This window comes from Globicephala melas, chromosome 20, assembly GCF_963455315.2.
Source record: "Globicephala melas chromosome 20, mGloMel1.2, whole genome shotgun sequence".
In the NCBI taxonomy this organism is placed as follows: Eukaryota; Metazoa; Chordata; class Mammalia; order Artiodactyla; family Delphinidae; genus Globicephala; species Globicephala melas.
In genome coordinates, this window is record NC_083333.1 from 32,434,255 (window position 1) to 32,461,354 (window position 27,100).

Sequence of the window (27,100 nt, forward strand, 5' to 3'; positions counted from 1 at the left end):
TGCTCCCAGAGCCCCCTCCCCGGGGTGTGGAGGTCACACTGTCCTCTGGCTCTATCCAGGCCATGGCGTCCCAGAGCCTCGTGCCAGGGCACCCTCGCCCTGAGTCCTGGAGCTGTTTCCTCTTGTAAACGCTCCTCCAGAATCAGCCCGACTTTCCCCCAGGTGGTGAAACCCCTCATCTCTTGAGACATCATCCCAGTGAAGTGCAGTTCCCAGGGCGGCCTCGGAGGGGAGCCACACGCCGTTCAAGGGCTTCAGGGCTGTTAGAAACTGTCCCGCTGGGCGGTCACATGTCACAGTCAACACTGGAATTCAGGACTAGACACCGATGACACGACCCCCACCCCTGCCAGGGGTGACGAACCCACAGATAGGCTGAAGGCTGTGGGGAGGAGTGGGCCTCCCCACTTTGGCGTCCACCCGGACCTAGCGTCTGCCCAGCACGTGCTTCCGGCCTGAGGATGGCCTTCTCTTCCTGATCCTTCGTGACCTTTGACAGCCTGCTGGCTAGGGCTTCCGGCATCTCTGCTGGGCACAGGTGCTCTGGCCCCTTCCAGAACTGTGCCGCCAAGTGCTCTCTCCTGCCATCCCTTCAGACTCCAGTTCTTGGAGGCACATGAAGCTGCCACCTCACGTCTCAAGCCTAGGGCTGCGGATGTGGTCCACTGACGGGGCCAGGCCGCTCACCACACACTGAAGTCACCTGGCAGGTCTCCCCGGCTCGCCTCCCCAAACTCACCCTGTCTTCAAGACTACTTATTGAAGGGAATTCAACCAAGTTGTGTCAGGATGCAGGAAAGATGGTCTCTGCTGCTTCTGCAGCTGCGTCACCATGAAGAAGTCACCCCATGCGGCTCTGTACTCTCCACCTGTCTTGACCTTAGACCGAGAGCTCAGCTGCACCAGTGGAGGCAGTATACAGCCTCGGCCTTGGTTTATTCCTACCCTGGTCTGGACTCAGTGGCCCTGCTCTCGAACAGGAGCATGGACAGGGTGCTGTCCCAGTCACCCAGGCCAGCATGGCCCCATGTCTGCCAAGTGTAGCTGCCAGCACAGAAGGTCGCCCACTGGTGGCCCAGTGTGCTGCTCTGGCTGGGACCCCTGGCCATACGTGCCAGCCATGGGACCCAGATGGAGGAGTGGTCTGTGGTCAGAAAGCAAAGCACTGTCCCGGGGCCCTTCCTAGCTCCCTGCATTACTGGTAATGGTGACCCCACCCAGAGGTCTGCCCAGATTCTGGGGAAGATTCGGGTTCCTTTCCCAAGGGGCTGCCAAAAGGGGAGGGAAGTGGAGCTGAAAGCCAGGAGGAGAGAACAAGCGTTAACTGGGACAGAGGACCCCGAGTGTCAGGGTGTGTGGGGATGGCAGGCCGCAGCAAGAGGCCCTGCACTGCTGCTCTCACCCTAGGCTCGGGCCGCCCTGCTCTAAGAAAGTTATCTTGGCAGAAAGAGCAGGAGGGTGGTGTGACCTCCAGAGGACACGAACACTGGGTCAAGGTAAGACATTCAGGTAGAGAGAGCTGGAAACAAAGTCCCACTACAAGACCTTAACAAATGGAGTTCCAACCTGAGGGAAACTTCCACTGAGCACAGTTTGTTTGGAATTGCTTTTAGTTAAGAATGGAGGGTGGGAAGCACTGAGACCCGGCCCCCTTTCACAGAGCTTCCCTCTATGTTAGCAGTGCCCGGGGTTCATGGGGAATCAGCTTGGCCTCCAGAAGATTCCACTCCTTTTATTACTCATTTCTAGTCTTCAAGATGACACAGAAATTTCAGAAGGCGCAGGGGAAGAGTGTGACCTGAGGCCGAGGCTGGAGCTGCCACATGCCCTGGGCACCCCTGGCCAGTGGTCAGTAAGTGGCCCACTCATGGACCCCTCGGGGCAGGGTCTGGAGCTGCCCCTAGCCCCAGAGGGCAGCGAGGCACACACAGCACAAAGCAGGTGAAGGCCCCGGGCTTGCAGCGGGACGGCCTGGCATACTTGCCGGGTCACCTGCTGACCAGCCTCAGGGGTCGGGCGTGACCATCGGCCTTTCTGCCCCTTGAGAACAAAGTACAGCACAAAACCGCAGCCCTCTCAACAGATGAGCAGGTGCCAGAGGTGCAGACTCGGGAGAAGCTGCCCCGGAAGAAGTGAGAAGCAGCCTCTGCTGGCTGTGTACTCCCACCCCCGACACCTGCGGGTCTGGCACCCAGCTGAGGCTCCGAGCACGTGTCACTGTGGGGTTTGACGGTCATGGCTTATGTCTGTGGTACGGGGTCCTCTGGGTGATTCACCTCCACACCAACCGCACTAACCAGACGTCAGCGGTGTGTTTTACTTTTTAAATCTCACAACCACTCGACTGGGAGACCAGAGTATGCAGAGCAGAGCTCTAGGGCAGAAGCAGTTGGACTCACAGGCCTGCCCAGCCTCTGAGATTTGAAGCAGCATTTGCTGTGAAGAAGGGTGAAGGCAGAAGCATTTCCTTAGGTTTTGTATGACACTCACAGAGAACATCAATAAAGAAAGTTCAGGGTAACAATAGCCGTGTGGCTGGTGGCCAGTCACGTTTCCTGGGTCTCAGCAAGCGGCTATTTCTTCTTGAGGCCACTTTTTCTCCCGGTGGCCTCAGGGAGCTGAGTCAGCGGGAAGTGTAAGAGGAGAGAGGGATGGCAAAGCTGGTTTGGAAGCAGGGTGCAGCTGGAGAGCTGTCACACTCCACCCTGGGCCTGACTTCCAGGACTTCGCGCCCACCGTGGTCCAGGTTCGCCGGCTGACAGGGAGCACTGTGGCCTTAACGGGGCTCAGGGCTCCTCCAGGGCCCCGAGCAGCTGTTTGATCTGTCGGCCTGGGACCACTCGCAGGGCGCCCCCCGCGGCCTGGTGCAGCTGGGTCTCCAGGGCGCTGCGGAGGTCACTGACCTGCACGTCAGGCAGGGGGTTGAAGCTGATGATGACCCTGTCCTTTGGGGCTGGCCCCGCCTCTGCACGAGGAGCCACGTCCCGCCGTCTCCTCCGAAGGTCAGAGCCGGCCTGGACTTTCAGGTCGCGGTTGGGTTTGGCATTGTCTGGCTTCTGATCCCCCAGCATGGCTGGTTTGGGCCCGAGCTCAGGGTCCAGCCTCTGCTCGGGCTCTTGGATGGCGGCGTCCTCCCTGGGAGTGGGCACGTGCTCCTTCCTCGCCTCCTCATGACCGCCCTGCTGCCCGCCCTGCCCTCCGGCAGAGACAGCCTGTTGTTCCAGCTGATGTAACACGGCTTGGGCCCGAGGGGCTGCTCCCCCCGACCTGCTGGACAGGCCTCCGGGTGCCCGGTCTTGGCTTGCTTGCTGGAACTTTACCTGAGGGCCCCCAGCTGCTGCCCCCGCCCCCAGCACATCTGCCTCCTGAGCGTCTGTGCCAGCGGCTGCCTCGTCCTTTCCAGACTTCTTCCTTTCGTGGGAGCCTCCACCAAAAACATTCCGACTCTGCCGGGCGACGCCTCCAGCGCCGTGCTGCTCGGGGCTCCCGGGTGCCCTGGCAGGGTCCAGCACAGGGACCCGCTCCTGCAGGCCAGCGTCCACGCCCTCGGGCACAGCGCCCCGCCGGCCTTCCCTCGGCTCAGCCTGGGCTGCCCGGGGCTGCAGGTCAGCGCCGCCAGGAGGCGCAGCTGGGGCTCTACCCAAGGCCCCCTCGGGCTTCTCCACAGAGTGTTGGCTGTGCCCCTGGGGAGGAGCGGGGGGACGCCCAGGAGCACCGAGCACAGCTCCCAAAGGCTGTGGTGGGGGACGCTCTGCCATCCCCACGGCGTGGGCCTCCTGCTCCTTACCTCTGGGCCCGGCCACCCCCAGCTCAAGCTGCACGTCCGCTGCAAATGAAGTCAGTCACCGGTTTAGCCACAGAAATGAACAGAAGCTACCAATGCAGGGACTAAAGAACCCAGCTTGCCAGCAATCAAGAAACACAAACCACAGCTTAAATTTGCCCAGCAGGACTCTAGGCATGGAGCCACAGACCCAACCGCGCAGGGACCCCCGGAGACTCTGGCGTTCGTGCACTAAGGGACAACCCCTCTTCCCCGAGCAGATGCAGCAACTGTCCCCTGCCCTGCAGGCCCGGCCCCCTCCCCCTGCCGCCTCCCCCGGACTTGCCGTCCTCGCCGTCCTGGCCGTCCTGCCTCTGCTGGTGGATCTCCTTATGCTGCTCTTCGATCACTGCAAGCAGCTTCTCCTGCTGGTCCAGGAGGCGCTTCTGCTGCACCTGCTGTTCCTTAATCACTTGCAACAGAACGGCATGGTCCAGCATCTCCGCCCGGCCAGCTTCTGGAGTTCGGAAAACACACGCAGTCAGAGCCTGAAGGCTGCAAAGGCGCTCTGCTGGGCAGAGGGTGACATGATGCATGCAGCAATGCCAAGGCGGCCTGTGGGCCCCTCCCCGGGACACCACCCCCGGGACACCATCCCCGGGCGTTCCTCTCCACCCGGCTGAGCTGGCGCCCAGGCCACCCTGGGGCACAGCCATCGCCTCTCTCCAGCGACCAGACACCCTTCCTACTGCTTCACTCCCACAGTGGCTCAGGGGTTATGAGAGCCAAGAGAGAGGTCACGCGCCATAACCACAATGATGGTGATCTGGGCTGGGTGACGTGAACTATGAACTACTCTAAGAAAGAACATCGGTGCTTTAAGAAAATTTCCTCCAAGGTGTGTATTTTAAAAACAAACAGAACCATCTTCCTCTTCAGCAGAGACAAGAGCTGGGACCTCACTGAGATGGGGGCTGTGACAGTGCCCCCACCGGCCCCACCTCCCCCAGGAAGATGGCTGCAGCTGGCACGGGAGGAGCGCCAGGTGAGCTAGGGGCAGGCCGGCTGCAGCAGGTGTGTGTAGGAGGGCCCCCCACAGACTGTGGACCAAGAGGAGGCCCCAAGGCTGGACACCTTGGGTGCGGAGAGCTCCCACTGCACTACAAACACCTCAGCGCTGGGTCAGTTCTTTACAGCCAGCAATCTGGGTTTAAGTAACTTTTACAACACAGCTTCCCGTCTTTAGACAGGAAGCTTTGAAAGATGATGTAACTGTACAGGTTGTCAGATGTAGAAGCTCAAATCCAAAGAAAGAAGAACATTTTGTGAGTGGTGAGAGCTAACACCCAGCGAGGGCCCCGAGTGCCGGGCACACGCAGATGTGCTGACGTGTCCTCCCCAACGGCAATCTGTGACCCACCAGAATAGAGTGGGCTTGGCCTTCTGTCAGGGACTGCCATGGCTTCTCCCCTGCAGAGGCCGGTGCCAGGACGTACAGGCGGGCAGGCCCATGAAGAACATGCTGAGGCCGACCACAGGGAGGACAGGCCCCTCGGCCAGCCCAGGCGCTCCAGCCCCCTGCTCCCCACCAGGCACACATCCAGACACCCTAAGGTGACCAAGATGCCTGCCTGAGAAAGCCCATGTTCCGTAGATTGGCTCGTGGCTCCTCACACCCCCTTTAGACAAGGGATGTGCACAGTGCCATCCCACAGGGTTCTAGACCAGCTCCCTTGGCCATGGCCATGCTGTCACCCTGGGTGCCCGTGGCTCATGACCACCTAATGGTCCCACGTGCTGCCAATACCGCCTGCCCCCAGGGAGGGTTCCTGAGGAGCAGGCCCCCTGCCTCACTGGCTCCTCGGAGGACCAGCCCTGGACTGAGGCTGGAGGAGGGGGGAAGTGTGCCATGTCCAGCCAGAAGCAACATGCGACAGGCGTGAAGCAGAGTGGAGGTGACAAAGTGAGCTCCCAGCCAGAGCCCCACATGTGGCTCTGGGTTCCTGCCCGGCCCACCAGGACCACGGGGACCAGGCTCGTGGATGGGATGAGAGCTGCACGGATATTAACATACGTGCAGAGCACATTAATACCAGGCCATGCACACGGTGGAAGTCACACACAGGCCCCGCCCCATCTCTGGGGGAGTCCAGGCGCTCACAGGCTGCACCTGGCTGTCCTACGGTGGCAGTGGAGCCCCAGCAGGGCTAAGAGGGACCAGGGTGTCTGTACAAGAAGGGAGTGGGCTGGGGCATCGGGGGGACCCCACCTGAGGGGCTGTGGCTGAGCCAGGGTGGGGGGCAGACCGTGTGTGGCTCCCGGTCTCTGCCCCACGCGCCCCATGCGAGGCGCTACTGGATGCGGGGCCCACACCATCTGCTCTCGCGTCTTTAAACCCCCCACAGACGCATTCACTGTGATGCTCCTCCCGACTCCTACCTGCCACCATCTTTCTGATTTCAGCTGTGCGTGTCCCATTGAGAGGCGTTTGGAGAAAGGCAGAATAGGAAACCATGAAAGTTCTTTTCAGAAAAGAAAAAGCCAAAGAATCAAACAGGCTTACATAACAGATTATAAGGACCGGGACCAGTAAACAGACTGAAACCAAGTAACATGCGGAATTCCCACGGCTCCCGAGCTGCAGGAAACCCCAGGACCCTTGGCTCTGCCTTCCTAGCCTTGGTGTGCAGAGGCTCGGCTGGCATCCCTGCGCAGTATTCTGGGCCAGCTATCCCGAGGCTGCAGGATCCGCTGGGAAGCAGCTCATGGGGCAGCAAGGCACGAGCATCCCATGAACCCACCCAAGTCTGCTGTACCGCCATCCCCACGCACAGATCAAGACTCCCAGAGCACAGAATGAAACACCCAGGGGCCGTTCTGTGGACACTGCTACAAAATATGGTGACACCGCAGCGACTCAGATTGGGCGGGGACCAAAGAAACCAGGATGGGTGATCATTCGCTGGGACGGCCGCCACCACCTCTAGCGCAGGGGCAGTGCCCAACCAGGTGGGCCCACGAGGAGGGTAGTCAAAAGCCAAGAGCTGGGAGCACACCAAAATGGGCATGAAGGTATGGAGGAGGGTGCAGAGCAAGTTTTGTTCACTGGAGAGAAAAGACGAGCTTTTGCTTTGGGACAGGTGCTGGGTCTTCACTGCAGGTGGACACAAATGTCCCCCCTCCCCCACCCCTGCCCCAGCTAAGACGAAGGGGTGGGAGCCGCTGCCACAGGGTTGGGGGGAGAGCTAAGACAGCAGTGAGTCACCAGCCCTCCCACCCTCACTAATGCCCCCACACTGGGCCGACTTGTTGGAAATATTAACATATCTATTTTGAAATGAGATCCAAATGGTAACAGAAAGTCACGTGACAGTGAAAGGTTATTTTAAAAAGGGAGAGAAAAGGAGGTAGAAAACGTTCCTAGGAAGGTGAAAAAGGAGCAGAAAAGGTTGTTAGTGGGCACAGGAGCTATTTAAGATCTTTCCTCAGCAGGAAACTGGCAAGTGTAGAGGCTGAGGCCCTGGAAAGGCCCCCAAGACAACGGGCACCTGTGGCTCCTTCCCTACATCACTCCGCTTCTGGAAGGAAGGGGCAGGTGTCTCCAGGCCCCCAGAGGATGCAGAGAGAAAGTGAAGGCCTTACCCTCCAGCTTGCTGCCCGCGTGGTCCCCGGCGTGGTCCCCGCCCTGTCCCTCCAAGGTCCTCTGCTCTCGAGGCTCTGCCTGCAGCACTGCCCCTGGGCCTGGCTTCTCCTCCGGGAGGGGAGCCTTCCCACCTGCACACACGGCAAAAACTCAGGAGGCTGGCAGGAGACTCAGAAGAACGTAGAGAAGGGACAAGAGAAGGAGGCAGAGTTTTCCTAAAATCACCCTCCACGTCGCCCCTCCCTCCCCTGTGGCAGTGTATACTCAACCCGATGAGTACCAGGGAGGTAATAAAAGATATTTAACATGTCACAGGCTGGCGGCAGGGAGCCAGTGTTAACTACCTTCGCCAATTAACACGCAGGGACCGTCCTCAGCAGCTCTGAGACGGCACTTAACCATGCACCACCCACCCGGTCAGGCGTGCGCCGCACCCCCGTGTGTGTGCCCAGGCACCCCGTGTGTGCCCAGACACACAGGACTGGCTCAGCACCTGACGTTTACGGGTCTGGCAAACAAGCGTGTGACAGATTGATCAGGAGAGCTGCCAAGCCCCCGACAGCTGCAGAAGGGCTGCTGCACGCACGTGCCAATCTTGCGAGAAAAGACAGGCAGTAGGACAGAAGTGAGGACGGTCAGCTTCTGCCCCCTCCGCAGCCTCTCCCAGGCCCCACATGGAAGGAGCCCACACCCACCGTGCTCGTTCTTCTCCACCAGCTTGCCCATGGCCCCCACGGCATGGCCGGGCAGCAGGGCACCGTCTGCTATGGCCCCTGCACCTGCCACCAGGACGTCCTGCCCCTCAGGGAGCACTGCCTGGGGCCCTGGATGCGCACCCCTGTCGACCAGCCCCAGGTCCTCCTTCAGGGGCTCAACGGCTGGCTGACCATTTTCTTCTGGAACCTTCTGGGGATCTTTAGGAAGACCACCCGCTGCCTCCAAAGCCTGGTCCTGTCTGGGTCTCTCTCGTTCTGAATCCAGCAGTGGTAGCACCATCTGACCCTTGCCCCCCAGGGCCCTTTCATCCACACGTTTGGACGGATGCTCCTTCTCCAGTCCTTCTGGGTCTTGACCTTCGTCCACCACCACCTTGTCGTGAGGGACTGGGGGTTCATGGCGGTGGGCCTCGCCCAGAGGTACTGCAACTCCTGGAAGGAGACGGCCGAGGTGGGGGAGTGGGTGGGGGTGGGGTGGGTGGGGTGGCCTGGCCTTCCCTCCCAGGGTGGCCTTCCCTCTCCAGGCCTGTGAACTGAGTTCGTTCCCGACCAACCACGTGGCTGATGTCCAGCTGAGGTCCCTCCCCCGTGGACACCACCCCCCAACCCCCGCCCGGGCCGTCACAGCACCTTGACCAGGGCGATCCAGCTGTGCCTCCTCCTGCTTCTCCTTGGCGTCTTCCCTTGGGGGCACATTCACGGGGCCCTTAATCTGGGCCTGCTCCATCTCATCTTTCTCATTTGGTAGCTTCGGCTTATCTCGGCTGTCCTCGGCCACGTCCACAATTGGATTCTGGCCTGTAAGCACGGCACAGATAATTGAGCGGTGTTTCCACATGGCCACACCGCCAATCAGCACGGCAACTGGGCAGTTTTCCCTGGATTGTAATCATATTTCCCAGTCGAATGGCAGAGCCTAAGCAATTATATTATTTCCTGTTCAATCATTAGCAGCTAAGTAGTATAGAAACCTGTCATTTTTCATGTGTGTTCGTAACAAAAATACGTCAAAATACAATTTACACCTAACTGGGTGCAGAAGAGCGACATCCTGCATAAGCCTGGCCATCACCACCAGGTGGCAGCACGAACCCACCGTTTGAGGCCTGGGGACAGCCATCCTGCCCAAGCGCAACCAACCCCTTGCTGTAGGCCAAGGGGGGAGGGGAGGACGAGGGATGCTTAAGGAAAATGCCTGAGGGAGGTTGATTTGCAATTCTGTCAACTTGTTGCTGCAGAAGTGAAAATTCCTATCAAAAGGAAGGTGAGAAAGAGGTGTAGCCCACAAAGCTGGACCCTCTTGCCTCCCACACATGCCTGCATCCCACAAGCCATCTCATCCTCCAGCAGGTCCAACAGCTCACCTGCACAGTCACCGCGGGTCCTCGGGGAGAGGTGCACGAGGATGGCCCGCCGAACTGGGCCAAAATGGAGCCTATTAGGAAACTCTCTCCATTAACAAAACCACTTTCTACCTGTTAGGCAAACGTGGCAGAAACTAAAAAACTATCTGGGGAAAAAACACGTGTAAAAAGAATCGTTTCGGGGCTTCCCTGGTGGCGCAGTGGTTAAGAATCCGCCTGCCAATGCAGGGGACACGGGTTTGAGCCCTGGTCCGGGAAGATCCCGCGAAGCAACTAAGTTCGTGCACCACAACTACTGAGCCTGCGCTCTAGAGCCCGCGAGCCACAATTACTGAAGCCTGTGCACCTAGAACCTGTGCTCCGCAACGAGAAGCCACTGTAATGAGAAGCCCACGCACCGCAACGAAGTGGTCCCCGCTCATGGCAGCTAAAGAAAGCCCGCACACAGCAACGAAGACCCAACGCAGCCAAAAATAAAAATAAATAAATAAATAAATAAGAATCATTTCATCCCAGAGGCCTAAAGCAACTGGTTTCCCCCTTCAGGGCACAAGCTGCCTGCAAAAGGGGAGGCGGAAGCCCGAAAGGGCCTCTGGGGGGATTCACAACAGTCCTGTTCAGGTGGGCCTGCTCCCTCCCCCAAAGGAGGAGAAGGGACCAGGCTGACCTGCCATGCTGGCCGGGGGCACCTTCAGCAGCTGAGGTTTAGTGTCCAAACTGTAGGGGGGATCGTGCTGGGCAGGAGCCAGACTCGGGACTCCACAGTTCCATCAAGCAGCTGATTCTAATAAGCATGTGGCTCTTCGCCACACCACAGTTAACACCCCCATCCCCAGCCCGCAGAGAGCCCTGTGCTCAAAATCAAGAGGTGTCTATCCAGCGGATCACAAAGTGAAGAAAGGGGGCCGGGAAGGGAAGGAAGAACACAACAAAACAGAAAACCACTCCATTACGTCATAAGAACAAGTCATGTTCTCAGCAGGGAACAAAACCCGTTGGTCGTCAGGCAAAGGAACAACCTGGAGACTCAGGTGTGCAAGGGGCACAGAGTGCACAGCGCAGCCACCCTGCCTGCAGCGGCCGGGCCTCCGACACTTCACAGCTGTCCTTGGCAATGGACATAGCGCTTCCTAAAAGGAACGGAGCTCCTCATGAGGACAGTTTGCCAGCAATGCCTCTGGGCCACAGTAAAACTAACACAGAACTTCCTAATTAGTAACTGAAAACCAGCCCACACTCCGTCTGCCCTGCAGCTAGGCTCTGGAATGAGGCGCCCGCGGTGGCACAGACAGGAAATCGCCCGTGCGGTCATCGGTCATCACCCCAGGGAAGGACGAAGGCTGCCAGGCCGACCCTGGACCGTTTCTCCTCCTGGAGGCGGCAGTGGGTCAGCAGGGGGTGGCCAGCAGAGGGCGCCTCGGCCTGGAAGGGCCTCCTCTCATTCTCAAGGTCATGGCCTCCGCTCCCCAAAGTGGAAACCACACAGACATACGCCATGCCTGCCTCATTCTGCCAGGCGGTAGAGTATCCCGACATGCACGGCCTCATCCCACACTCAGACCCTCCTGATGGTGCTTCTGGCCAGGAGCTCCCAAGACACACAGGCCGATGGACGGTCACCCATCAGACTCTCCTTCCCATGTCCAGTGCAGGCGCCAGGTGGTTCTGTAACTGGCTTAGGGAGACAGGGGACCAAAGGCCATAGACACCTGCAGTTCTAAAATCTGGGTATGTGTGTCAGGTTGCAGGTGCGACGTCCTGAGTAGGCCTGTCCACGGCAACGAGAATCTGCCTTCAAGGCTGGTTCCACCTTGGAAGACAGGGTCTGGGCTGGGGGCTCCTCTTTGTCGACTCTCCCCTGCAGGACCCCATTCTGAGTCCAGGGGCGTCTCTTTCTGTATCTTGTGATCAGTAAAGATGGAAGCAGTCCTCTCTGACTGCCAAGCACAAAAATGAAGTGACTTTCAAAATCACACCTGAGTCCCATAGATGGAGTCCCTGTTGACTGGAGGGGAACCCCAAGTTCAGGAGACACACGGGACCCCAGGGCCATGCGGAGAGCAGGAGCAGCCACCAACGCTCCTTTAAAAGGCCAGACGCTGCTCCTGAGTAACTTTCCTGACAGCCTTCGAAGTGCCCGCCTCGCTGCTGCCCTGAGAAGGTTTTACTTGTTACCCCCAACTCTTCTCGGCAGGCAGCAAGAGAAACTCTGACTATGACACCCTTTTGAATGTGCAGGAATCCCAATGGGCCCCTGACCCAAAGTCCTAGCCGGGTGGCCTGGTGGCCCCATCTGGCTCACCGTCACAGCTCTCCTGCAGACAGGCACGTCTGCCCGCGGGCAGCAGGTGGAGGGGGCATGGGCCGGTCACTCGGGGCTGGACATGGGAGGCAGCACCCCTCCCGCCCCCAAGGAGTCCTTCTGGGTTCAGCCGCGGCTGGCGTGGTTATCTTAGCACCGGTGAAATAAGCTCACAGCCTTGTCCTGACAAACGGGCAGAAAAACTGAAGTCACTCGGCAGAGCGGTGTTAATAGCCCCTTCTCTGCAGGGCACAGGGAGAGCTGTGGGGGACCAAGGAGAGAAGGCAGGCGTGGAGCCGGGCCTCCCCGTGGGCATGCCGGCATCTGTCACAGGAGTTTGGACGCTTTCCTGTCTGCGTGCACCGGCAGCTGGCGTGGCAGCACAAGGGACACATCCTCGGAAGAACAATTAGGTAGGAGCTTGTGGGGGGCAAGCTCCCGCTCAGGTCACCTGTGTCCCCACACGAACGGACTGCTGCCCACAGGCCCCGTCCTGGCCCTTCCTCTTCTTCCCCATCCAGCAGAAGCCGGGCCGTGTCCCTGATGGGGAAAGGGATGAGTTGTGTAATGGGTGTGGCCAAGGCGGCCCGCAAACACCAAGAGAAGCTGCAGGCTGGGCGGGAGAGGAAGAAAGGGGACAAGGCCACATTCAAAGGAGGAGCTGAGAGTATCACCAACTCTGAACCCACCCGCCAGAGCCTTGAGCAGGCCATGAGCCTCAGGTGAGCAGCCTCGTAGCCTTTCCTAAAGGGCTCGGCCACCTCTTCTGTCCACACCAGGTGCGTCCTGGGCTCTGCACTTGCTAAGAGTGACAGGCTGGGGGTGGCCAGTCCCGCATGTCCCCAGGAGAGCAGGATTCCCCCAGTCCTAAGGCCAGCTCGGGCTCTAAGGAAAGTTCATACCATTTTGGCCTCTTCGACATCTAAGAGGCCAGTAAACCCACCTCACACGCTGATGGGCAGACGTCTGCAGGGCACGTGGCCAAGGCCCCACGGGCCCAGCTCTGCTTCAACGAGGCAACCCATCAATGACGGGGAGGCCGGGGGCAAGAAACACGGAGACTGAGTTAAACAAACGGCATGTGGTTCCAAGAGAGGCCATGTGTTTGTTACAGACTCGTGGAAGAAATGGAAACCAGATGTGGCCGCGGCAGCTCCAGGTGAGCCGGGGGCCTGCCTCCACGACAGGATGCAGCTGCTCGTGCAGGCCGTGGGCTGGAGGCTGCACAGCGCCGTGGGGACGGGTAGCCCAGTGCCGACTATGTCAACTGATGCCGAGAAGCCCTACTGGGCGGGCCCACAGCCAGCTGAGATGCGAAACTGGTGTCCGAGTCTAGTTCTGCTGGAGGTGCCCTTAAAGCACACAGGGCCAGGACACCCGAGAGTGAGGGACCCAGTGGGGCTGTCAACAGGGGTGGAGGAGCAACACCTATCTCCCTCTTCAAGGAGGCTTTTTTCCCATCCAAAGTACTGAATCCATGCAACTTGCTGTGGGATGCCCAGGCAGCTTATTATTTTAATTTTTATAAATTTATTTATTTTATTTATTTATTTTTGGCGGAATTGGGTCTTCGTTGCTGCATGTGGGCTTTCTCTAGTTGTGGCAAGCAGGGGCTACTCTTTGCTGCGGTGCGCGGGCTTCTCATTGGGGTGGCTTCTCTTGTTCTGAAGCACAGGCTCTAGAGCGCAGGCTCAGTAGTTGTGGCACACGGGCTTAGTTGCTCCGCAGCATGTGGGATCTTCCCGGATCAGGGCGCAAGCTCGTGTCCCCTGCATTGGCAGGCGGATTCTTAACCACTGTGCCACCAGGGAAGCCCTCTTCTTTATTTTTGAATATTTATTTATTTATTTGGCTGCGCCAGGTCTTAGTTGTGGCATGCGGGATCTTTGTTGCCGCATGCGGGATCTTCGTTGCGGCATGAGGGATCTTTTAGTTGTGGCATGTGGGATCTTTAGTTGTGGCATGTAGGGTCTTTTAGTTGCAGCATGCGGGATCTAGTTCCCTGACCAGGGATCGAACCTGGGTCCCCTGCATTGGGAGCGAGGAGTCTTAACCACTGGACCACCAGGCAAGTCCCCCAGGCAGCTTCTGACCACTCTGATTAACTTCTCTGCTGAGCCCCGCTATTCCCAGGGGTCCTCTCTGCAGGGGACCCCCAAAGGGAGAGTCTTCTAGCCGGCTCTCGCCATCCCAGGAAGGCAGAGGAGAGCATGCCCAGCTACTCTGGGCTCAGAGCTCCCCCAAAAGAGCCCCAGGATAGACTGTTCTGCAGGAAGTTGGTGTGGGGTGCTGGCACTGCAGGGCCTTTCTGAGCACAGGGAGGTAAGGCTGGAACAGAGACAGCAACACATCCAAGAGCCCCATACCTCCAACTGCGGGTAGCCCAGCCCTGCAAGCACCCAGCACGCTTGCCTCCCTGGACAGCCCTTGGGACCTTTCCTTTTGTCAATCACAGTAGCTGAGGAGACCAGGGCTCCTGTGGGCTTCTTAGCCATCACCACTCAAAGGGACCTGGAATCCACCAGCAACCAGCACTGCTCCCCCAGAGGGGAATGCCAGGCAGGCAGCCTGGGGAATCTCAATCCAAGCCAGGGGTTTCTTTGCAGGGAAGGTAAGCAGACACGCACACACCATTAGTATGAATACACAAAACCCAGCCCTTGTCAGGGCAGAAGCCCCTGGAATGAACGTCATCATAGACAGCACCACCGACCAGTACCCGAACCTGATGCCGCTCGGAGCTCCTAGAAGGCGAGAGGCCAGATGGAGGGAGCCCTCCCCGCACCCCTCCCATCTAAGGCCTGGGAAGGCCACAGGCTCCAAGACACCTCTTCTCTCCCAATCCCCCCAGACGCAACGGAGCTCCTGCTGTACCCCAGAAAGCCGCACTTAGAAACCACCCTGCACCCCATGGGCCCTGCCACATAGGGGCGATGGGGCCACTGCACTGGGGGGCCTTCCAAGGCAGGCCTGCAGCTCATGAGGGAGTGTGGCTCATCCCTCTATCAACGGGCAGGTCAACAAGTAATACATAAAGTGAAACACGAAACAAAGCTGAGGGGCATAACTGACTTTATCCAGGAAAACCTAGCTTAAAATTTACACCCTCAAAACAAAACAGGCAAACGTGAACGACACCCCCAAGTTTACTCACCTGTTAGCGCTCTGAACGGGGTGCTCAGATCTTGGCCCGGCTGCCTGCCATCTGTCTGTCCGCTGCACGCAGGTGGCCGCACCCGCCAGCCCCCTGGAGGCCCCCCACCCCCTCCATCACCCAAACAGGATGGAGGCAACTGGGCAGGTGAGACAGCCTGGGAAGTGCCACCTGGGTCCCCGTGACCCCAAGATGACGCTGCTGGGGTGTCCCCAAGAAGGCTGCAGGCCTGTGTGCATACCTGAGAGCCGCGTACCTGGGAGCCGCGTACCTGGGAGCTGGGCTGCCTCTGCCTTCATCGCGCCCTCAGCCTCTCCAAGTCTGCTGCCTGGGGCTTCCTTTGCCAAGTCCACAGGGGCCTCCTGGCTCACGGACAGGGTGGTGTGTGTGCTGACCACCAGGATGCCCAGGCCGACCCAGAGCACCACCTGGACAAGACAAAGACCCCAAGAGCTAAAGGGGTCATGCAGTCCCTATGCCCCTGCCCTTCTTGGGGGGTGGGGCACAGCCCACAGAGGCCCCAACCACACTGACCACTAGATGATGGTCACTACCTGATCAGCGTGACCGAATCATGGGCTACATCTGCAGGAGCCACACTGGTGATGGGGCCGGTGGGGTGGCAGGGGTGCCGTGAGGGAGCCTGAAGACAGCAGGGGCAGCAAGTATGACGTGGAGGGGCCTGCTGGCTGGAGAGACCCAAGCCCACCGGCCAGGCACCCTGGAGAACCCAGCAGCCACGCCTCCCCATGCCTAATGCTGCAGAGATTGGGTCCCTTGATGGTTCTGGCCAGGAGAGCAAGAATCTTGGGGCATCTGCCTAACCTGAAGGGGGCCCTTGCTTATCCCACCCCCTCACCCAGTAGAGGGCCCAGACCACTGGGTGCCCGGCTACAAATGACCTATCCCCAACATCACCCAGCAAGCCAGACACACCTGCAGCTGCAGGGCACAGCCGGGGAGACGGCTGGGAAGGAGGTGGCTCCTCGCCCCCTCTGGCCGTCGGTGCCCATCGGTGCTGCCCAGCGAGGCGAGCTGAAGGCACTACTGCTCGCCGAGGGGCCTCATCCCCACCCGGTCCCTCCTGTTGTGGCCCCCAGGCTGATCATAAGTGCTGCCCTCGGTGACTCAGTACACGAACCCCACGTTGTGTAACTGTCTCCCCTGCAGCTCCTATACACGTTGGGCCGACACTCTCCATGTTACTTCTGCTGCCACAGCAGTGGACACTGCTTGTTCTGCCCTTCCCAGCCAGGCCCAGCCCATGCAGCTCTGCCCAAGGAGCCGTAACTCCTGGTGCCGCAGAGAGGACCACAAGGCAGCCTGCCTGAAGAGCCAGGGGGCCCCACCACCCACCTCCACGTGCTCTCAGAGTCAGAACTCAAACCTTTTCCGAAAGGCACATTGACTCTTTGAAATATATCTGTTCAAAAGAACCGCTGAGACTTTCCCAGGCCCAACACAATTAGAGAAGAAAGATTTTGTGCAGGAAGAAAGGACCTGTGCTCCTGAAGGTGGGTCCAGCAAATGAGGGGAACCTTGGGGAGAAAGTCTGTTTCAACCGCTGCCACTCTGAAAACACTGAGCTGGTTCAGGGCTCATGGAAGCAAAATGCTGGCCGTGCTCTGGGATCAGCCATGGTTCAGGGAGGCCTGGTCAGTACCATGGACTTGAGAGGCCCCTCCGGCACTGACCACCAGCCGGCCTTAGTCAGGTGCACATGGGGACATTGTTGGATTTGAGCCCCTGGGGTCTGAGCAGCATCAGAAGACTGTACGCAGCTTGGGGTCAAGAGCTCCTGACTCTCGCCCCCCACCCCAAGTTATTTTCTTAAAAATGTGTGGATTCCCAGCTTCAGCTGTGTGCTCAAAGAGTAGCATGTTATACCCACTCGCCATGAAGGGAAGATTCAAAGAGCAATGGTATCCAGAGGCGACCAAAGTAGTTTTAAAAAATTTAAAAGAAACTTTAAATCCCTTGCATCTCGCATTTCTCCAGAGAAACAACAAAAAGAACTTCACGTCCCGCCTTGGACCCCGTAGCACTGACAGGATGAGGACAAGACCGAGTGAGAGTCCTGAAATACTCAAACGGCCAAAGTGGTTCTGCCTGCGTGGCCGGCCAGAGGGGGGGATGAGAGCTCCAGAAGGGCCCCCAGGACAGCGCCAGGTGGGGATCCCAATGAGTCTGGGCTTCACCAGGAGAACCCCATTCCCCTCCAGGCCCTGATCTGGACAGCCCCTAAAATGGTTTTGACACAGAGATGAAGACATCTGCTTGGTTGTTTTTTGTTGGGTTTTTTTACGGGGACATCACTGAACATTCCACGGGAGACGGACAAGCCAAAGGCAACATTTCATCCCTGGCTTTGAATGATTTATTTCAACCCTTGGCTTTCTGGCCTTAAAGAAACAAATTGCGCACAAAATAAAAAACGTTAACTCCATCAATGCTGGGAGACAGCAAGCTTCCCAAAAAAAGACCAAGAAAGCATCAACTTAAATTCAATTTACGAAGAAGAGCCTGCACAGAGCCAGGAAGCTCCGCCTGGCGTCACACACACACCTGCCACTGCCCCCGGCCCAGACATCCCACGAGCCCACTAGCCAAGTGTGTTCCCTGGTTCCACCCTGTCCAAGAAGATACCCCACCCACGCTCCCCCACCCGGCGGCAGTCTCCACCCCACCCTTCGCCGAGACCCCCCCTCGTCCCCTGACACACCTGGCTCTCAAGCTGCCCTGGGCTTTGCGGGGTACTTGCCAGCTGACCACTGTCTGAGCATGAGCAGCCTGCTGGCCCTGCCAGAGCCTTTGTAACTGGTCACAGTCCCAGCTCTCCACTCTCACCCTTTGCTTTGAAGAAATGCCACAGGTCCGCAGAAACCTCCAGGCAGGGAAGCCAAAGCCACCCCAGCTTGAGGGGAGCAGAGGATTAATGGCAGGCTGGCGTCAGTGAGGACGCGGGAGGGCCATGCCTCACACCAAGGGAATCTAGGTCCACGGGTGATGCTGATGCAGTGACCAGATCACAGTCTGCAAGCAGGCATGTGTGGGGAGGCAAGAGTCAGCCAGAGCCACGGTGGGCACAAGGCCCCCAGGGCAGTGTCAGGAGCTCCAGGTGGGCCAGACTTTGGAAAGGGCACAGGTGTTGGCCAACTCCCTGGGGCAGCCATGACAAGTATGCACTGACCACAGACCCCCACCACTACCCCACCAAAGGCCTGAGGCGTCCATCAGGCCCCAGGGTCACAAGAGGCCAGAGCTCCCAGGTTGCCGCTCTGCCATGAAGTTTGGGAGGCTGATGCCGCACATGTGTGAACAGGGACAGTCATCAGTTCCCCCAAAGTCCTGATAAGGAAGAGATGCTGCTCCCAGAAGAAGGGGCCACAGCTGAGGTCTGTACCACACCAGCCAGCAGTGATGGAATGATGGGGAACACGGGGGAGCCAGCTGGGGTACAGGGCTGTCATGGCCTCAAGACGGGGACAGGAGGGCACCTGTGCCTGCAGAACCCGTCTTCCAGGTACAACTTCCTGCAAATCCAGAGCTGCTTTGAAACGGGACAAGGTTGGTGAGCGAGCCGGGTGCACCAGACGTCTGATCACGCAGCCCTGACTTCTGTTCTTCTTAACCAGTTGCAGAGCCGCCAGGAGAAACACAAACACATCCTGACGTCTCAGCCCAGGTACATACGGCAAAACCAGGGGCTTGGCCTGGGGACCATGTGCGATGCGACACCCCAAGGCTCCCAATCTGCTGGGGTCCCCGACTCAGAACCAGAGACAAGCCCTGGCTGGGAAGAAGGTGTCCCCTTTCACTGCTCACATATGAGACTGAAGATGTACACGTTCAAACGAAACCACCTCGAGGCAGGGGCTCCGGAGCCCGCCCTGTGCACCCCAATTTGGGTCTTCAGGGCAGTGTGATCAGGGCATGGCAGGCATCCTAGCCCAGAGGCCAGGGCGTCACAGCCTGGGTGGGGTCCAACAGGTCCTGGTGCGCGTTTGTGTCCCTGTCTCAGGAGCACAGCGGCGCCTTCTGGCCCTCCCTGCGGATGCTCCCCAGTGCTCCACACAAGGACAGCTATGGAGGCCGGTGCCGCTCTGGCTCAGGGCTCCACTGCCTCTCGTGAGTCCCAGGTGGCCCTGCTACCCCTGCCGGCTCCCGGCCGCAGCATCAACTCCGGACGGTGAAACCCACCCCTTCCGCCTCAGCCCCACTGGAGAGACCCTCTGAGTTCTCGAATTTTCAAGATAAAGGATGAACTAGTGATGACAGATAAGGTTCTTTTCGATTTGCTAGGGGCCAACTGTGTTTTCGCGGTCCCTGCTTATTCTTCTGAGGACGTTTCTCAGAATACTCTTTTATGCTTTTCTCCGGCACAGCTATGATGGGCCCATCACCCGTGCCCCCTACCTTCCCTGGCTCTTCCCAAGGTCCGGGGCCAGTAACAAGCACCTCTGTGCCAGCAGCGCTCAGGCATCTGGGGCAAGTAGACTCGGGCTAACGCCAGGTCTGTGCCATCCTAGGGAGCAGCAGCCGGGGCTCCCAGGACAGGAGGGACACACTCCAAGCGGGTACCCTCCGGGCCCTAGGTCTGCACACCAGACTCCAGCCACATTTCTTTTTTTTTTTTTGCGGTACGCGGGCCTCTCACTATTGTGGCCTCTCCCGTTGCGGAGCACAGGCTCCGGACGCGCAGGCTCAGCAGCCATGGCTCACAGGCCCAGCTGCTCGGCGGCATGTGGGATCCTCCCGGACCGGGGCATGAACCCGTATCCCCTGCATCGGCAGGCGGTCTCTCAACCAGCCACATTTCTGAGCATGCCCCTTGCAAGGTTCATTTTCCTCAAAACATGAAAACTCCGTGGGAAATAAAACAGCAGGGCATATAAACGGTATGCCACAGTCAGATGGTCGATTCTACGACTGATCTGCGATGTACCTCACCAAGACACTAAGTCCAAAGGGGAAACTTTCCATCTTCTGTGCACGTAGTCCGAAAGTAGTTAATATAATTTAATATGCTTTCCAGTTTTAAAAATCCATAGTAACACAGGCACAGATAGACGTCTCTTTAACGCGATTCTGCATGTGTTCACGTCTACAGACACGTGGGGGCGTTTGAATGCGCATGTTCATTTCTGTACATGAAGCCAAAACCAGCATTACGCTCGACAGTTCAACACTGGAAGCTGTCCCAGCTGAGTTGGGAAGACGACTAGCTGCCCCCCCCGCGCCCCCGCCAGCGCCACGGCGAGAGGTGTAGGACGACACAGATGAGAGAGAAACAACTGGAAAGGGGGAGGTGAAATTAACAAAAGATGCTGTAAGGTCAGAAGGTAAAAAAAGTTAATATATGAGAATCTATAGTCTCCCTACGTACAAACAATCAGGAAAGCCAGAGGAAGGAGAGGTCCCAGTATCACAGGCACATGTAGCAGAGGGATGCTGGTGCAGCAGACGGAGACGGGGAAGGGGGGCTGAGTGCAGCTGTGACGACTGAACGCCACACCCCATTATCACACTGGGAGGCTCACAAATACACTCTGCAGATTAGCCAGAGCATCAAGGGAATGATTCTCTCCAAAGTTATCTACAGCTTCAACGAATTCCAATTAGACCAAAACCAAAAAGGTGGATTTATTTTTGTTAAGAGTCAGATCAGCTGACTGGAACATTCACACAGAAAGTAAACAGGGAGTTCCCTGGTGGCCTAGTGGTTAGGATTCCGGGCTTTCACTGCCGTGACCTGGGTTCAATCCCTGTTTGGGGAACTAAGATCCCGCAAGCCACATGGCGCAGCCAAAAAAAAAAAAAAGTAAGCAAGCAAGAACATCCAGAAACGTCATTAATGAAAGAAAAGAGATTAGAATTCAAACGTTTTCAGAGCCACACAACAAGGGAGCACCATCACAAGGCCGGGTAATTAAAACAGCGTGGACGGCCACGTCACTGGACGGGACATCCAGGAAATTAAAATACAAGTCCCAAATGAGCCCAAATACATACAAGAACTTAATATACAGGAGCAGTAACATTTCGTATCACTGATGGACGAACAGTGTTCTGACAACTAGAAAGCCATCTAGAAAAACTGAGGATACCTACTTTGTTTCTTACACCAAAATAGAATGCCGATGGGTCAAAGATTTAAATAGAAAAATGAAATCATGGAATTACTGAAAGAACTGAGGGAAGAATTCCTTAAAATAATACTGAAGTGGAAGGGTCATTTTAACAATGACTTTTTTCTCTCCTACAAAGAGTCTGATAGACTAAAACACTGGTACTTCACAAACTGGGAAAAACATTTGCAATTTGGCAGGCAATGGGCCAATTTCCTCATATTATAAGGAGTTCCTAAAACTCACCAAAATCCCCAATTGAAGACTGGTGAACAACCTCAGCAGCTAAGACTTGAAGGGTGAGAGACTCCAGAGAACAGATAAGCACCGAGGGGCCACCAGGCCAGGCTTTCCCCAGTCAGCAGTGCTGAACAGCCCTGGAGCCTGCAGACACACAGACTGGGCCCCAGGCATTAGAAGTGAGGGCTCCCCGGCAGCCAGAACCGGAGCGGCTACAATCCTGGAGAAGAGGAACCCTCCAAGGATGCACCCACGTTCTGTGTTCAGTTCTCCCCTGAGGCACGTGCCAGCCACCAGCTGGGCAGAGTTGTGCAGAGAGCAGTTGCCAAGAGGATGAAAGCTAAGCAGATAAGTTAGCAATCTGCGGGGGACTGCACTGAGACTCAGGAAGGGCTCCACTCTAGTGGTGAGGGCAAACCTGAAACAGATTGGCCTCAAGTGGACACAGGCCTTCTGCCCATCCTCTCCATCTGCTGGACAGAGGACAACATCATCCAGAGCCTCCACGATTTCTCACATACACCTACACAAAGTACCAAGCATGTCAGGGGACAGGACCAGGCCCCAGAAAACCAAGAGGGTGCAAAGGATCAATATAAACAAACTGACTATTTGAACAATAATAATGATGTCTTGTGGTGTTTAAAATATATGTAAAATTAAAATACATAAAAACAACACCACCGAAGGCCAGAGGAAGGTAAATGGAGTTAAAATATCATTGGATAGTTGCCTCATCTGGGAAACAGTCAAAAAAAACTAACTTATGGTCAACTCTAATAAGCCGAGGATTCACATTAAACTGCCTCGTATAACCACTAGTAGAACAGAAACGTACAGCAGCTAATGGAAGAACAGACAATAAATACCTAAAATGCTTGATTTATCCAAAAGGCAGCAAGCAAAAAAGAAACAGAAAAAAGAACATATGGGACAAATAGAAAACAAAGAGTAAGACGGAAGCTTTAATCCCCCCAAATCAGTAATTTTATTAACTGTAAATAGTCTTAAATACTCCTATTATCAGGATGGATCAAAACAAAACAAAACAAAAGCCAACTAAATGCTCTTACCCGAGACATACCTTAAATATAAAGGCATAGAGAGATCAAAAGAGAAAGGATAATAAAAACAATATTGTGCAAATATAAACCCCAAATAAAGCTGGATTAGCTACACTGTTCAGACAGGGCTGCCTATAAGGAGAGAAGCATTTCCAAAGATAAAAAGGGACATTTCACAACCAAAAGGGTCAGTTTAATAAGATATAGCCATTTTAAAACTGTATGCTCCTAATAACATAGCTTCAAAACAAAAAGCAAAAATTGATATAACAAGACAAATAAGCCTATAATTAAAGTGGGAACTGTCATACCTTTTTCATAAGTGATACACAAGAAGATTAAAAAATCAGTAAGAATATGTAAAATCTAAAAATCACAGTTACTAAACTCAACTCAACCACATGTTGGATGCATACTGCATCCAACAACTGCAGACTCTACAGACAGCTAAACAGCCATCAGAATAGACCATCTGCTGGGCCCCAAGAAATGTCAGAGGACTGAAGTTCTTCAGCTTGTGTTCTCGAATCACACTGGGACTGTGCTCGAAATAAAAGAGAGTCCTGGAAAATCCCCCAAAGTTTGGAAATCTAAAGAAGCTACTGGTGACAATCAGCTGGAGTCCCCAAAGGGCTGTAGACAGAAGGGGATTCCGATAAGGAAAGGTTTGAGATCTGCCTCAGGAGGAGCACAGCAGTCAAGAGCAGAGCTAATATAACCTAATATGTAGGACCCAGTGCAAAATGAAGATGTGTGGCCTTTTATCCAAAAATCAGGTAAACAGTACCATTAAAAGTACTAGAATGTTTTCCCTTTTTTCTGTGGTCTCTCTCATAACTCGTTACAGTGTTTTTTCTGTTTGCGATTTTGCTGTTAGAGAAAAAGTTAAAATTTTATATTATTAGCATTAAAAATACATAAATAAATAAAGAAGCCAGTGGTGAAATAAGAAATAAGGATGGGGCTTCCCTGGTGGCGCAGTGGTTGAGAGTCCACCTGCCGATGCAGGGGACACGGGTTCGTGCCCCGGTCCGGGAAGATCCCACATGCCGCCGAGCGGCTGGGCCCGTGAGCCATGGCCGCGGAGCCTGCGCGTACGGAGCCTGTGCTCCGCAACAGGAGAGGCCACAACAGTGAGAGGCCCGCGTATCACAAAAAAAAAAAAAAAAGAAAAGAAATAAGGATGGAAATTAGGAAAAACTGCAAAATGATGATGTCAAGTCTTCAATCTATAGTTTGATGCAATCCCAGTCAAATGCCAACAGCTGAGAAGCCACTTCTAAAACTGACTTGGGGGACGTCCCTGGCGGTCCAGCGGTTAAGACTCTGCACTTTCACTGCAGAGGGCACGGGCTCCATCCCTGGTCGGGGAACTAAGATCCCACATGCTGCGTGGTGCAGTCAAAAAATTTTAAAAATTAAAAAAAATAAAATTGAGTTGGAAATGCAAACAGCCAACAATAGAAAAGGCCATCTTTAAAGCAGCCAGCATCAAAACTCCCTACAAAACCTTAGCAACCAACACAGTGTAGCGCTAGTGTGGGAGAGACCGACAGACCAGTGGATGGGAGTTCCCAGCCTCACACGTACACAGGTGACTGATGACAACGGTGCCCAGCAACGCTGGGGCAAGGGGTTGCTGCTCAACTGGAGAGTCACACAGAACACAACCCCTGACCCCTGCCACACACCAAGCGTTCCAGATGGAAAGTAGATCTAAATGTGAAAGAGAAAATACAAGGCTTCTACAGTATGACAGAGTAGACTGTCTTCAGGACCTGGGGATAAGCAAATTTCCTAAGTAGTACATAAAAAGCACACAGCAAAAGAAAAACTCAAAAAACTGAACTACACTGAAATTACGAACATCTGTTGATCAGAAGGTGTCATTTAGAAAGTGAAAAGGCAGCCAAGAATGAGACAAAACATTTGTAATATATACTTCTGAAAAAAGTCTTATATCTAGAATCTTTTACAAACCTCTACAAATCAATAAGAAAAAAATAACCCAATAGTTAAAAAATGGGCAAGACTTGAAAGGCGTTCACAAAGAAGACACCCACACGGCTAACAAGAGTATGAAAAGGTGCTCAACAGTCATCTGGAAATTGCAAATTAAAACCCAAATGAGGTACTGCTACACGTCCATCGGAAGGGCTAGAATCTAACAAAGGGACAGTAGATGTTAAAGCAACTAAAATTCCAATATGGTGCCTGAGGACCACTTTGGAAAGCTGGAAAAAGTCTGGCAAAATCTACTAAAATTGGACAGACATAACCTCAGGACCCAACAATTCCACACCTAGGTGAATAACGAACAAAAGTGCACACACGCTGCACCAGGAGAGACGTGCAGAACGGCCCGTCCAGGACACCCTGCTCTGGGTGACTGTAGATTCCTACAGTGGAGAATCACATGGCAGGGAAGACGGGCAAACCACCCCTGGCCACCCTGGCAGTAACGCAGAGGAACTCAGGCATGATGCTGAGTAAGGAGGCTAGACACACGCCGACACTTCCTGTGAGACTCCATTTGTACTAACTTGAAAGGCAGGTAAAATTATTCCAAAATGTTAGAAGACAGACAGGCAGTAACCTTAGTGGAGGAAAGACTGTGGGGCGCCCCAGGGAAGCTTCAAGTGCTGGAATGTTCTGTATCTGGCCTGGAGGTGGTTCCAGGTGTGGAACTTAGCCGACATGTATCAAGCTGTACCTGAGAATTATGTGTTTTGCCATATGTATACTACGCTCCTAAAAAATTTACCAAAATCAACCGATAAGAAGAAGCTCAACAACTCCATTAAAGGTGAGCAAAAAGCACGGACAGTTCATGGAAAGAGAAATGCTCACCTTCACTCCAGAGCAGCCGAGACCTGCCACCATCCTCGGGCTGACGGAGGGGAGAGGCAGAGCTTGGCTGCTAACCTGCACACGGGCCCTTGGGGGAAAGCTCCCACTCCTGACATAGGGATCCCGGGGCCCAGAGAGCTTCCTATAGGTACTTTCTCAAATATACGGAAATGCTCGTGGGCACAGATAGTCACCCTGGCATTGTCTGTAACAGTGAAAGACTGGAGAGGTGACACCAACAGGACAGTCCCCAGCGAGACAGTGTGGATGTCCTCAGTAGGGGATGGAGACGGGGACGTGAGCGTGTGGCACACACAGATAATCCGGTCACTGTACAGAGGCGGGGGAAAGCGGTTCAGCACTCAATGCTCAGATAAGCGTGGTCAGCAGCTCGGCTCGGCGGCCCTGCGGTGCAAGGCTGCTCACCTTGCCTTAACCCCACGTTTCTCAGACCTACAGGACCACGATCATTTTGTGCTAAGAAACACAACGAGTTCACAGGAACTTCAGAGAACACCGCCTCCTGCTCTCCCCGACCCAGACCCGCCCTGAGTGGGGCTGAGAGCGCCGTGCAGCACGCACCTGGGAAGAGAGGGAGTTCTTGTGGATCTTTTTGTAGATCAGCGCCGGGCAGATGAAGCAGATGAGGCTTCCCATCGTGGCGCCCGTGAGGCCCAGGATTGTCTCCACTGGGAACAAGAGTGACAGGGAGGGGTGAGCTTCCAGCGAGCAGGGTGAGGAGCCTTGCCACTAAGGCGCATCTACGCGTGCCGCCGGACAGCAGCGAGGAGCGGGGCACAGCCTTCTGTGCCTGCAAGGACCCTTAGGGTGTCCGATCTGACAGCGTCGGGCCAGGCGCCTCAGGCAAGTCCCCTCCACTCTGTACCTCAGCTTCCTCGCCAGTGAGGTGAGGCTAACAGCACTGCCCGCCCCATGCTGGGTCCACAACGCTGTTACGGCTCCTCGCGGAGCGTCTGGGCGGCCAGCGGGGGCTTCTGGGCCGGATCATCTTACATCACCCCACCTGCTGCCCAGCAAGTGACTGAGCAGGGCCTGTCCTGGTTGCGTGGGGAAGCTGGGAGCCTGGAGTGTGGGGCCTGGGGGTCGCTCCCTGGAGGGCATGCGGGGCCCACTCGATGTCTGAGGACAGTGAGCTCTGTCTGTGCTGCAGCAGGACATCGGACAACAGAAATCTTGCCCAGGGCCCTTCCCTTTTCCCTGGGTGACGTGTCAACGAAATCAGGAGTCAGCAGTCAGGAGCTTCTTTATAATCACTAACTTCACACATCAGGCGGGGACCCCGCATCGCAGCTTCCACCCACATGTTTGTGGTCACATCAAGCTGCGGCCTTTTCTCCCAAGCCTTTCTCAGGCCAAAGAAAAAAGCGCCCAAGAGTCTCTAGACTTTTTTTTGACCAGAGAGGATGGTGGTGAGATTCTGAGCGTCTTGGTTGAACACGAGACTTGAGGCAGGGGCGCACAACAGCAGGAAGGGGGCACGGGGCAGAACAGGCCAGCAGGAGGCCAGCCGCTGCAGCAGCCCCACTTACCATTTGGGATCATGATTCCACCGACCATGGTTCCAAACACAACCGAGAGGGTGAGGGCTTTAAACCGCAGGGGCGGCATGTAGCCTCCAGCGGCAAAGGTCCCATCTTTTTGCTACATGAAAGAAAATAAAAACAAGGTTCTGAAGTGACCAATTTCCTCTCCACCCTGCAGTGAGCAAGTCCTTAAAGGGCTCTGCCAACACCCCAGGTAGGTCTGCCCGGGAGGTGGCAGGCGAGTACTCTGGGCACAGGCAGACGTGCCTGAACGTGAACCTGCAACCAGAACTGCGGACCCCAGGAAGGTCCAGGCTGCTCCTCACAGCAGC

At 55.8% G+C, this 27,100-nt stretch overlaps 1 protein-coding gene across 7 annotated transcripts in view; it reads right to left on the minus strand.

Annotated features, from left to right (window-relative positions):
* Positions 1 to 1,592: 1,592 nt before the first annotated feature.
* The window catches only part of SLC38A10 (solute carrier family 38 member 10), a 42,601-nt gene continuing 17,093 nt past the window's right edge, over positions 1,593 to 27,100 (minus strand). The window contains exons 9-17 of one of the 7 annotated variants that reach the window (XM_060290222.1): positions 26,775 to 26,886; positions 25,807 to 25,913; positions 15,214 to 15,370; positions 8,753 to 8,920; positions 8,102 to 8,554; positions 7,406 to 7,537; positions 6,203 to 6,226; positions 4,110 to 4,280; positions 1,593 to 3,826 (exon numbers count right to left, since the gene is read on the minus strand). In XM_060290222.1, the coding sequence (XP_060146205.1) occupies positions 2,787 to 3,826; positions 4,110 to 4,280; positions 6,203 to 6,226; positions 7,406 to 7,537; positions 8,102 to 8,554; positions 8,753 to 8,920; positions 15,214 to 15,370; positions 25,807 to 25,913; positions 26,775 to 26,886 (2,364 nt within the window). In that variant the 3' untranslated portion in view covers positions 1,593 to 2,786. Of the gene's footprint in view, positions 3,827 to 4,109; positions 4,281 to 6,202; positions 6,227 to 7,405; positions 7,538 to 8,101; positions 8,555 to 8,752; positions 8,921 to 15,183; positions 15,371 to 25,806; positions 25,914 to 26,774; positions 26,887 to 27,100 lie in introns of all 7 variants that reach the window. The other 6 variants (XM_060290220.1, XM_060290224.1, XM_060290219.1 and 3 more) reach the window with 6 other exon arrangements.